Raw genomic sequence first — 12,496 nt, forward strand, 5'->3', positions numbered from 1 at the left:
TTATTGAGGGACAAGTTTATCCTCCCAAAAAGCCTTTTCTATTGTACTTGGCACACCTGAAGCTTATATGTAGGTGACATGATACAAAAGACAACTAAAATCATAAACCCATATCATGAATACATTCCATTCACTCCCACTTGCGCACCCAAGTGTTTCAAATCATGAAACCATCTCAATATACCCTATAGTGTTGTCTTCAAGCCCGAGATGCAGCCTGAAATTGGTGGTAGTGGTATAGATGGCCGAGGCGCGGTGGTGAAGTCATGGCCGGGGAGCGAGCATCGACAGCATTTAATGCTAATTATTACAAGGTCAGTTTCCTCTGGTTTCGCCGGTATACAAGACCAGGTGGCTCAAAAATATGGGTTACTCACGCTGCAAGAGGCGCAGGAGCAGCTGGAGCAGTTGCCAGAGCAGCAGTTGCAGGAGCAGGGAGACATTTTGGCAAAGTTGGTATAAAACCGGTAAAGATGTACTAAAATAGATTGAGATTGAAGGCTTTGTTTTCGCTTGAGAACTTGAGACTTGAGTTGTGGTTAATTAGAAAAGATCGAGCAACCAGAGGCATGAGGGCCTATTTATGTCCTTCCAGAGCAACCAATTTCATCCGTCGTGCCATTTTCCTGCGCTATCCGCGCGTCATGACCATTCCACGCTGCACCAAACATGACGGTGCAGCCCCTCATTTGGCTTGAGTCGGCTGTGGGGTGAGGCAGCTGAATGGCGAGTTACATAACAGCCTGCAATAACTCTTGTAGCATGGCTAAACCTTGGTTAGTGAGGGAGCGTTGCCTGACCCTGCTTCCCCACCATAGGCTTGACCAGAAAAGACGCTAAATGTCAGCAGCCGTCGCCTGAAGTGGATTCTAATCACGGGTTGGTGAATGATGATCAACCTCCTTCATCCGTCTCATCTTGGATACACCTGCCAGGTGAGAGAAGACCAGCATTTATGACCGAAAGGAAGGAAAGAAACGAGAGGAAATCGTTGTGCGGGTGTTGAAAGTCAGAATACTTATAAAATGGAGAGAATGAGCACCTTGAGAGCATGAGCACCTTGGTGGCACTCACGTGTCTTCCCGGTCACTCAAGGTCCTCATTCTGCTCTGTCTCCTTTTCCTACTCTCTCTGGCGGCCTGAAACGCTCCGAAGCGCCCGTGTGTGTGTCTGGTCTCTTAGTGACCACCATTTTCTCGCCGTCTTTGACTAGTGCAGGTAAGAGTTTTCGTCCTCCTCGAGATTGGCGAGATCTAACTCCCAATCCGGATAGCAGGGTACTCACACAGTCGACGCTACAGGTTTCGATTCGTACTGCTTACCCACCATGAGATACCTTGCGCACGTATCATGACCCAGCTCGACGCCAACTTTGCAGTCATCAGAATGGAGGCTAGGCTGCCCTGGTGAACTTGCCCCCACCGACATAACGAGTCCTATCCAGCTTACGAGGACGGAGAGCACGGTGCGCTCTCGTTACTTTTTCCTTCTATAGTCACGAAGAGAAATTTCACTTGCAAATGCTCCCGGACTTCTCCTATCCACCAATCGGTGGCACCGAACCCCTGGATACAAGCAGCAATACGTTCGTTGTAGTAATGATATTCGAGTCATACGGTTCGCGACACTCCACACACCTCCCGCGGTGTGTCACCAATCTTGTCTACGGGGTCACTTTTACCTGATGTCTGTCTCAGATGTTGCGTCCAAGCTATGCCATTTAGAAGAGTGCGCATTACTTTAAGGCCAAAGTGAGGCCAATTCCCCATTCTTGCTTCAAGGACGTATCCGGGAGGAACTCGTCGGGATGCAGTGTACCCACTGTGGCTTCCTCTTGCTTCTCCTTGAGTGGCCATATTCAACAAGGCAAATGGGTTGCATCCTCATTCGCATTAGTCGAGCCCTGGGAACGTGCATTTCCGCGCCACTGAGGCTAGCGTGTACGAACTCGCATCCTGTGCAACGCAGTGATCATTAAGTTAAACCCGGCTCCAGAGAAGTCATCTTCAATTGAGGCATTGTGATGCAAGCTCCTGGTCCCTCTTACAGCACTTGCCAGAGGCATGGGGGTTGCATCCATCGGGGACACGGGACAAAGGCATGCCGAAGATCCTTGTCTCTCAAACCAAACTAATCCTCCGGAAAGCAGAAAGTTACAACAAGTGACTATTAGTCCGGCTAGGGCGCTTCCCTGAAAAACTCTCCTCAGCCTGCCTCTACTGACATCCCTGTTCCTACCACAGCTCAGAAGCACTCAGTAATGTGACCAATTTCAGTCGCTCAGACAGTACACTTTTCGAATCCGGACGCCTGGTGGTGCCAGGACTATAGGCTACCAGAATAGAGACTTTCTTTGCTCCTTATTCAGAGTTACTGGAATAGATCCTGCTTCCAAACTAGCATAGAATTGCGACTTGGTCCGGGAGTCCCGGAGAGGAAACATGGAAGTCTATGTGCCTGAGGCAACCAATAGTACAACGAAAGTATCTGCTTAGCTACTTGCCTTATGCTATCCTCGATTACTCCTGCCTCACTCCGCTTTATAGATATTAGTGAGAATTCATAATTGGCGACGCTATAACAGGAGATATTGGAATCTCATCACCCGGAGCAGGCCAGTCTATACATGAAAGCGAGGCGGTGCGAGGGTCTTCCTAATCCCGTCTGCCAGCCTCCTTGTTCTCCAATTACAAACACTCAGTCAGCCAATGTCGCAACAGTGAATCCCCTACTAGTATTCCTATGCATTATTATATTATCCTTCTATGTTTTGTCTCGAATATGTACTTCTAAAATTTTGTTCTCAGCCTCCAACCACCAGCAACTCCCCTCGCGACCACGAATGCAGCACACGCCGCAAGATACAAGATTCCGCCAAAAAGAATCAGTCCCCAGAAAGCACCTCCATCCCTCTCCTGTATCGCCCCCGCAATAGGGATCGCAGTGAGGGTCCCGAAGCTCACCAGAGTGAACGTCGTTCCGTTTCGCTTGCCTATATCCTCCGTTCGACACACCTGTGCGATACAAACGGGCGTCAAGCTGATAGCCGCACCGCTCCAGAACCCGAACATAACCGAGTACGCGATGATGGCAGCATCGTTTGTGCCAGCATTATACCACAATGCGAGCGTCATGATTGCACAAACTAATGCAGTGAACGCCATCACGTTGAACCGTCCGAATCTGTCCGCGAGAAGTCCTGGAAATGCGCGTCCCGGGATGGCACCGACGTTGAGGAAGATACACAGTTTGTACGAGAGCGACTCTCCGATATTGGCATATAAACCGTACGAGCAGAGATAAGTATAAGGTACAAATACTGCAAACTCGACCATCCATACTGCAAGTGTGGTGAGGGCATAGTTGGGCTCTCGGAGGGCGCGAAGGTCGATCGCCATGCCACGCTTTGCGTCGGGCTTGAGCCGTGTCTTTAGAAGAAGGCATGCGCAACCGCATAGCACAAAACAAATTATCCCGATGATGCGCATGGCCCATGCGAACCCCAATTTCGGAGCGACATACAATATGATGAGGGGGAAGAAGACGCCACCGAGTCCGCCAGCAGTACAGGCGATTCCGGTGGCGATGCCACGACGGACATTGAACCAGTGTCCGATGGCGGAGATGGCAGGAGTGAAGAGACAGCAAGACGACAGGCCGCCTAGGACGCTGAAAGAGAGCATGATTTGGTAGTACTCTGTTATGCGTTAGTGGCATCTTCGAACAATCATAAAATAAGACTAACCTGTGCTCTCACTGAAGCAGAATACTGCTACCACCAAACCAATCGACCCCGGGACTACGACCGGCAGCGGTCCACGGCTGTCAAATATCGGACCTGTCGGCATCATCAGATCAACCGCTGCGCTTGATGTGTGGAAATTGGGATGATCTTGGTATATGGATATTGGGATAAAACATACCGACCTGGGCGCCTGCAAAATATAGGAAGAAGCTGAAGACGCCAAAGATCCATCCGACACTGGATTCAGAATATTCTGAGAGCTGATGGGTGGACGTCCACGCATGGAGGACTGAAATGGTATTCAACAATCCCATTGAGGGAACCATTGCACACCATGACCCTAGGACCACAAGCCAGGCCTGAAGGCCTCCCTCTGGATATTTCTCGTCGAAAGTGTCATCTTGTTCCTCTGTTGCTATTACCTGTGAAGCCGACTTCTCTATGGTTGCGTGGGCCCCCTGGTCCAGGCTATGGCAGACATGGGTCTCAATATCAGCCATTCCCAGATTGGTAGCTTGCGAATTACCCTCGGTGGATAAGAACGTTAACACAAGCGCTCGATGTACACCCACACGATTGAGGAGAACTGGCAGAGATACAGTACGGGTTACAGGAAGCCGGTATAAATAGTAAGAAAGGGCCTATACAAAGGGTCTTCAGCCAGACTGCTTATTGAGCCCTGCATATTGGGCATCCGCTTTTGCGGGCCTGGACGCTGCAGGAAAAAAAAAAAAATTGCGACAGCCCTTATCTCCGCAAGTGGGGATTTTGATAATAATCCCTAGTTTCTGGTTGGCCCATTCCGGGAACTTCCCCTTTTTCGGTAACCGGCAGTCGTCGCCGTAGGGCGCTCCCGAAATCCCCAGAAATCACCCGTCGTACCACATCGGGCCCCGCGACTCCGTGTGGCTCCTGGCTGCTCTTAATTCTACCTTGTTGCGACTACAACGCTCTTGTCTATTGGGTGCCATGAACCCCTCATGATAGAGTGGCTTGTTTGGAGCCGCCTCATAAGGCTTGAGGTTAAGCCCTTCTTCCAATTACGTAATTGCCGTCTGCTCTACCGGAGACCTCATTCAAGATGTGCCACCCCATGCTTGAGCTGCAGTTACCGCTGGAGCACATACTTTGTTGATGACTCACAATCTGCCATCAATTCATGGCTTGCACGTTATGATCAGTCAATTTCCTGGCTCGCAGACGGCGAAAGTTGGCTAAGAACCAGTCATACTTCGAACAGCTGCCAATGGTTGGCGACAAATTAGTCATGGTAACCACAGCATGTAAGAGCAAGACCTTTCAACTTTGCTATCGTCCATATGAAATTCATTCGCCAAGACGATATCCTAACGTTGCGTGCTGAGTTGGCTCTGGTTCCAAATTGACTGCTCAGATGGCGCTTAACATCAATTGCAGGGTTTGCATTGAATATCTCATGTCCACACCCGGTGATTCATACAAAAGCATGGCTCATTTCCCAGGCAGCTAGCTACCAGGCCCCAGCTTCCGGACACGAGCTGCATGAATTAGCCACGGACAGTTCTCATTACACCCCAGCTCTTCCTCCCGATTAAAAGCCCCCACTCGCTTTCTCGGGTACCAGCGCAGTGAACAAGCGGTCAACAGCTTCCTAAAATAGGCCTTACAGGGGAGTGTTTGATCAGTCCTCCGAGGGTTCCATGAACCTCCTTCTACTCTCTATCAGGCCAGGACATCGTTTACGAACAGCGCATACGTATCTGCTAATCCTTGTAATAGCTTTCGTCGTAGTAATGCGGAGGTCGAGACTACCTTGATAGCTGGCCATCAAGCTTGGCTATCCCAGCAAAATCTCTCTCAATCAGGTTTCAACGACTTAGCCAAGGAAGTGCGTAACTGAATACCATGACCACAGTGACGGTTGCATTTGGGAAACAATAGAGATGCTGCTATGAGATACTGTTGAGCGTATTTTCAGTCCTTCGTTCATCGGCCTCTCGAGTCGATAGACAAGGATCCCCAGGTAACCCTGCTGCATTGGGCTTGTGAACATGCTTCTGTAGATTAAAGCAGTCTACCTGGTTGAACTCGAATGTTATCGATTTCTCTATTACCTTGGCAGTGAAGCTGGGCATGGCCCTCTCTACTTGCTTTGCGTGCTATCTGCATACAACACTGGCTACTGTTCAAAGAAGTGTGAGGTTCCATGACTTTTTAAAACCCAGTTCCCTGTCGAGCTCCGAGTGATGTAAGCTTAGTCACCTGAGGTGTGTCTCGATCCACCGGCGGGCTGTTTCCTCATTTCTCCCCCCATGTTTGCGGGTGCCAGGTTTTTAGAAAGTATATCCTTCTAAGGTGTTTTTACTTCCTGGAACTCATTCAGGTCATCAGGGCTTTGATCTTACTTATGGACGATACTATGTCTGTGCGCAGCCTTCACGTACTCATGGATTTTATAAATACATGCACATGATCCGGGGTGGCGGATGGTGAACTCGCTAGCAGAACAGGCTGAGGAATTGATATCTGGTGAGTTTACAGTTCTTTAACTGTCGCCACAGGTCGTCATTCTCTTTAGCAGTAGCGCTTGTTGCTGCTTTTACTCTTCCTAATACCTCGACAAAGAAACATCGGAACAGCAATGGCCCCGATTCAGACAATGCCAATGCCACAGCCTCAGCTGTTCGGGCGGCCACGCATTACTACTGGTGAGAATCTTTAATTTTCTGTGCACACTTGTCGCTCTGTTCGCCTGCTGATGTATCAGGTCGGGAATGCAGAAACAAACCCTCTCTATCCCCAGGTCCGGACGAAGTACTGGTCAACTTGAAGTTCTCCGGGCTCTGTCACTCCGCCAATCATCAGTGGAGAGGTTAACCTCGTCCAGTCCCAGACTAAGACATCAGGCGCTGACTACTCTAGGAAATCATGTCACTAGAAAGAACCATCGCGTCGGTGTGCAGATCCACGGCTGTCGAAGCTTTCCCACATTATACTGACTTCCGGTGTAAGATGGTCACGAAGGTACGGGTATTGTTGTAGCGGCCGGTAACGAAGTGAAGGACATTAAGGTTGGTGATCATGTCGGTATACAGGTACTACCCACCATTGCTGCTGGAATGGTATGCTTCTGACGTTCGATTAGTGGATCAATAGGACCTGTGGTGTCTGCGATGCAGATAAACAATCAGATTACGTCTCATGCCCACACGCTCGGATGACCGGATATTCAGTTGATGGTACCTTTCGGGAATACTGCATCAGCCAAGCATGCCATGTCGTGCGACTCCCTAAACAGATCTCTCTTGATGTTGTGGCTCCGGTAAGCTCAGGCTCGTCATCTATTACCCTTGAGATCGTTAATACCCTACTTAGATTATCTGCGTCGGGACTACGTGCTTCAGAGCGGTACAGGAGAGTGGTGCACGGCCCGATAGCCTTGTAGGTACGTCTTTCCATTAATCTTTATGATTAATAGGCCACAGCTAACGCGATGAAGCTGTTGTGGGACCGCCAGGTGGACTAACAACATTGACATGTCAATACGCTAAGGCCCGTGGCTGTCGAGTTCTGGCCATATCTACAGGAGATGATGGTGATAATCTATATAAACAGAAGCTTGGTGTCGAGTACTATATAGACTACAGTTCTTCGGCCGATATGGTGGCTGAAGTCCAGGGTATGATTGGCAACGGCCCCGACGCTGCAATACTGATAGAGGGATCGGGATCACTTCTCAAAGGAGCACTTCAGGTTAGTCATTTTCTAAGCAGCGCCTGATATAACTACCTTCTTACCGATCTCAGTATGTGCAACCTAGAGGAACAGTTGTCGTTGTGGGCTTGCCTCCAGGGACCCCCATTGGCATTGACATATCTAAGTTGGTGTCAAGGATGGCGCAGGTGAAAGTTGTACCTTATGGGGGAACTCGAGAACAGATAGAAAAGGCTATCCTTGTTTTCACCAAAGAAAAGTTCTATCAACCATGCCATGTGTTCGCACTGGACCAGCTTCCTCAAATTCTCCATTCTATGCAGTATAGGAAACCTGAAGGAACATGCCCGGAAGCGCCGTTACGTTATGGCAGTCAATTGCTCGGCGAGGCAGTCATCAAGATGCCTGATGCTGAAGCAACCCCGAAACCTCAGATGGTAGCGAGCTTGCCGAGGTCTCGGCCTATATTCAATCAGACAACTTATAATATTGGCACATTCCTGGCCTATCGCTTTGAGGAGCTGGGCCTTCGCGATTACTTCGCTGTACCAGGTTGGTATATCATTTAGAATTCTTGTCTCGCTTGCTAACTTATCAGGGGATACCAACTTTTTCCTCCTTGATAATTTGCTGAAGAACCCCAATCTTCGTATGGTGACGTGCTGCAACGAGCTAAACGCTGGGTATGCCGCAGATGGATACGCCCGCGTATCATCAGCCCGCATTGCGGTTGTCGTTGTTCCCTACATTGTAGGCGGTCTGTCTGTTCTCAATGCCGTTTCAGGCGCCTGCTCGCAAAATATCAAATTGATTGTACTCTCCGGTTGTCCCACCACAAGCCTGGTGAAAAGCGACAAATTTTTGCATCACGCTCCCAGCGCTAAGAATAAAGACCAGGCTCTCCGCGCATTCGAAGGGGTCACTGCTGCATCTGTACGCCTCGAATCTGCAGACACTGCCTCTGATGTACTGGATGATACGATAGGTAAATGTCTCGACTCCAGTATGCCCGTCTACATTGAGGTTCCTAATGATCTGGCTTCCGCCGCATGTACTCGACCTTCGCCACTGAGCCGTAAGGTGAACTTGAAGAGCCAGCCACACATATTAAAAGAGGCTGTAGAAGAGATTACAAGTATATGGAACTCGTCTCAAAGGCCAGTGCTCTTGCTTGGAAGTCTAGCAGGTCTATCTCTGCCCCGTCGTCATATTGAACGTCTAGCAGACAAGCTTGGTTGTGCGGTTCTTTGTCAGCCCGATGGCCGTTGCATCGACGAATCTCATCCGCAGTATTGCGGTCAGTTCTGGGCTGGAATGACGAACCCAGAGGGTGAGCAAATTGTCATGCGCTCAGATCTCTGGTTAGTCTTTGGTGGAAATTGGTCCGACTTTCATGTTTTGATGAGTGGCAATAAGCAAGAAGGTTATCCCATGATTAGCGTGGACAATGGCTGGGTCGAGCTGCCCGACGGAAAGCACATTAAGTCTGTGAAGATTGATGCATTGGTAGCGCAGCTCATCATGTCTGGAATGAAACCGAAGACCGATTCCATTCCGCGACCCAAACCACTTCTAGGCTGCTTGCCTCCCGACGGAACAGAGGCACCGGAAGCACCCTTGACCTTGAAAAGCACTATCAGCGGTATCCAGGGACTTATAAAGGAGCATGACACGTTGCTCTGCGACGCAGGAGAGTCATGGCTCATCGCTAATTATATTCTCCTCCCCCTTGGAGCCAACTGCCAGCTACAATTTCCATATTGCTCTATCGGTTGGGCATTGCCTGCTGGATTTGGTTCCCAGCTTGCTCGGACACAAGGTCGATCCATCATCCTTATTGGAGATGGAGGGTTTCAGATGACAGCGCAAGAAGTCAGCACCATGATTCGTCATAGAGCGAACGCGATCATATTTATTTTCAACAATCTGGGTTATAAGATCGAGGCAAGTCAATTAGAACAAGTCGTGGACATCACTGACAATGGAGTAGACTGCTATGCATGATGGACCGTATAACTACTTGGCAAACTGGGACTATGTCCAATTGGCCAATTCCTTTTCTTCAAAACCTCACGCTCCGTCGCATAACCCTTATGCCAGCAAGGAAGATGAGGGGCTAGAGGACAGTCCGCCCATGTTCGCCATGAAAATCAAAACAATAGGGGATTTGAAGCAAGCACTGGGTAGGGTGGATGCAGAGTCGGATAAACTCGCCATTTTAGAGTTGTGCATTCAGCCTGACGATGTAACTGATGACCTTAGGCGGCTTGGCAAAGTTATTGCAGATCAAAATGCACAAGGGTCAGAGAATTCTCAGAGTCATGTTACATAGGAGGCGAATGAGTAGGTCATAGGCCAGAGATATGACGATAACTAGTTAGCGAGCCCCGAGCTAGGTTGCTACAATGACTAATATTCAATTAGCTATTTACATTTCCATCCAACGGTTATGGTGAAAAAGAATGAAAATATCATTTGCTTTTGATTCAAGTGACGTAATATAAATCTGGTCAGATTGTGAGTGATGGGCAGAAGTAGCCTTGTATGAATGTGTCGTTTGATTATTATCCATCTTGGATGGGCTGAATTTGTGTAACATTATTCTGGTTTATCCCGGAACATATTTCCTCTGGGTACTTTCGAACATCGGAATAGTTTTCCGTGATCCATCCCATTAACTGTCAGATCATACAGACCTCGGCATATCAGCTAGGCGAAATATTCACGGTAGCCTACAGTTAATACTGCAATGCAAGCCACCCATGTCACTATCTGCCATTCTATATTGTGAAACAGAAGCTAGCACAAATCATGACTATTCCATTAAACATCAAACAATGATACTTCTTACAATTATTCACTTTCAATGTCTAAGCTGCTGCACTATTATTATGCGGCACTTACCATCTATATAAAGCATACTTTCTCTCTTTCTCATCCCAAATCTCCCTAGAAACCTAGTTTCAACAATAAGCTTTAGGACCCCCAACCTGCAGTCCAACTGACAGTGAATGTACAGGGAAGAGCCGCAATATGATCAATTGTCCTGGAAACCTACCTGTACTGTCTTCCACTCCACATCTCTCGAAAATAAGTATAAATTACTCCAACATGCAACTCCTTCTTGAATCATCCTTGTCGCTAGTCATCAAGACTATATTAGAAATTGAATCAACGACCTTCGCATTCATCCATATTCGCCAAATCTAGCTTGAATCTTGCACCCTCGTGAACATTCCATATAATCAATATGACTACTCCTAGTACTATGTACACCCCCGATCCCATGGACATCGACGAGTCCGAGGATAGCGCGTCGTCCACAACTTCAAGCGACCCCATGGACATGGCACCACCAACGAATACCACCCAAAGCCTTGCCGCCTCTGAAATCGGCTTACAGCCGTCTCTACGACCTAGCGGACCGGAGACCGATTTGCATCCACACCTCAGGGCGCAGCGGTACAAAGAACGATATCCAGAGGGGACACCCCGGTGGACCAAGGAAGCCATCCAGGAGGCACAGGCTAGAGTGGAGAGGTGTAAGCCGGGGGATATCGTGTACATTTCTGCATTGGACGGCGCGGATGTAGGGTTTGAAGTGATGACGGAGAGAATTGAGCGCAATAAACAGGGTGTAGCTATGGTTGGGTACGTATTGCTTCCTCTACTCCTTCATCATCATCTACTAATTGCAAATACTAATCGACCCTAAATTCAGTGTAAAACATTTCCTCGAACTCTTCCCCGCCCCAACAGACTACATCACCCCCAGTCCTGAAACGCGCCACCCCTCCCACCTATACTCGAACCTCGCCCTAGGCCACAAATTCCGCCGTCTAGACGGAGAAGACGAAGACGACGAAGAAGACGACTATGATGACGAAGACCCCACCAAGAAAGAAATAGCATCCGCGCACGAAAGCTTCAACACCATCTTCCACACCTGGACCGACAGCGCTCTCTACAAGAACATGCTCGCGACTCTGCGCAAGCTACCCACCATCAAACGCCCCGTCAGCAAGATCATCGCCTTCGGATGCAACAGCATCACCAACCTCAGGCTTGACAAGTTCACCAGGGAGCGAAGTGCCTACCAGCACGCTTTCCTCCTCATGCTGCAACGAATCCTACAGGAGATGGCATGGACACCGACAGAGATTGAGATCGTGCTGCAGGATTCGGCATACACGAAGCTCGATAAGGAGATACTGAGCGATTGCGGAATGACTATGCTGGAGAGTCCGCAGGCGTTTCTGTTGGTCGATGACGAGAGTTTTATCTTTTCGTATGCTCCGGATGTTCCTGTTCGGCAGGTTGTGATGGATCTGGCGATGCCTGTGGGAATGGTTTGGGATGCGGTGGTCGCGGAGGGTATGTCGCTGGATACGTGAGTTTATTCTTTTCTTTTCTTTCCTTTCTTTGTCTTAGACATGAGTAGTATACTAATCGAGGTGGTGTTTAGGAGAGATCCATGGGATACCACCATCCACCGGAAAATCAACAAGAATTACAATACCTTCCATCTCCCCAAGGATAAACATTTCGACATGTTGAGGGTATATCTGCGGTGTGCTGATGGCGAGCTCTCGGATACGGAATGTGAGCGGAGGGAAGAAAAGATGCTGGATACTATGGACTTTGTCCAGAGAAATAAGCTCCTGGTTAGTTGGGGGAAAGATAATGTGCAGGATGTGTATTCTGTTTATCACCGGATGAGAGGGTCGCAGGGGAGTGATGCAAGTAGTAGGCTCTAGTGCTGTCGCTCTGTGAGACGGTCTGACTGGTGGGATAGAGCAATCTGTCTGTCGGGGGGTGTGGTGAGAACGACAGGTTGGATAGTTATGGGAATTGTCAGATTTGTTGGATGATGATGATAACTGAACGCTTGAGAAGATTGAACATGTACTGTAGTTAGATAAGTAGTTCTGGGACCTGTGAATTTCCCGTTACAGTTCGTTTTGCGGCTTTCGGCTTAGTCGCCCGATACGATATACTGCCATCATTACCCGTCACTTCCTCCGATTATATAGGAATTTCCTACCCATATTCAGCGGA

General features: G+C 48.8%; 3 protein-coding genes across 3 annotated transcripts; 2 read left to right on the forward strand and 1 right to left on the reverse strand.

Annotated features, from left to right (window-relative positions):
* Window positions 1-2,789: 2,789 nt before the first annotated feature.
* On the reverse strand, window positions 2,790-4,356 carry BO85DRAFT_477391 (putative oxalate/formate antiporter; the record flags this gene model as incomplete). Its single annotated transcript, XM_025662835.1, has 3 exons — window positions 3,924-4,356; window positions 3,746-3,838; window positions 2,790-3,697 (listed from the first exon to the last, which is right to left on the reverse strand). The coding sequence occupies exons 1-3, from the start codon at window positions 4,243-4,245 to the stop codon at window positions 2,790-2,792; spliced, it is 1,323 nt and encodes a 440-aa protein (XP_025516712.1). The 5' UTR covers window positions 4,246-4,356.
* Window positions 4,357-6,365: 2,009 nt separating this feature from the next.
* Window positions 6,366-9,828, forward strand: BO85DRAFT_468372 (pyruvate decarboxylase; the record flags this gene model as incomplete). Its single annotated transcript, XM_025662259.1, has 10 exons — window positions 6,366-6,432; window positions 6,492-6,596; window positions 6,647-6,679; window positions 6,737-6,819; window positions 6,870-7,046; window positions 7,100-7,169; window positions 7,224-7,477; window positions 7,531-7,990; window positions 8,037-9,310; window positions 9,429-9,828. 10 exons carry the CDS (start codon window positions 6,366-6,368, stop codon window positions 9,768-9,770), a joined length of 2,865 nt encoding a protein of 954 aa, XP_025516713.1. The 3' UTR covers window positions 9,771-9,828.
* An 860-nt stretch (window positions 9,829-10,688) lies between these two features.
* On the forward strand, window positions 10,689-12,195 carry BO85DRAFT_513091 (SRR1 family protein; the record flags this gene model as incomplete). The annotated part of the gene is made up of 3 exons (XM_025664684.1): window positions 10,689-11,089; window positions 11,160-11,828; window positions 11,904-12,195. 3 exons carry the CDS (start codon window positions 10,689-10,691, stop codon window positions 12,193-12,195), a joined length of 1,362 nt encoding a protein of 453 aa, XP_025516714.1.
* Window positions 12,196-12,496: the final 301 nt, after the last annotated feature.

The sequence above is a fragment of the Aspergillus piperis genome (genome assembly GCF_003184755.1).
Source record: "Aspergillus piperis CBS 112811 unplaced genomic scaffold BO85scaffold_7, whole genome shotgun sequence".
NCBI classification, from domain to species: Eukaryota; Fungi; Ascomycota; class Eurotiomycetes; order Eurotiales; family Aspergillaceae; genus Aspergillus; species Aspergillus piperis.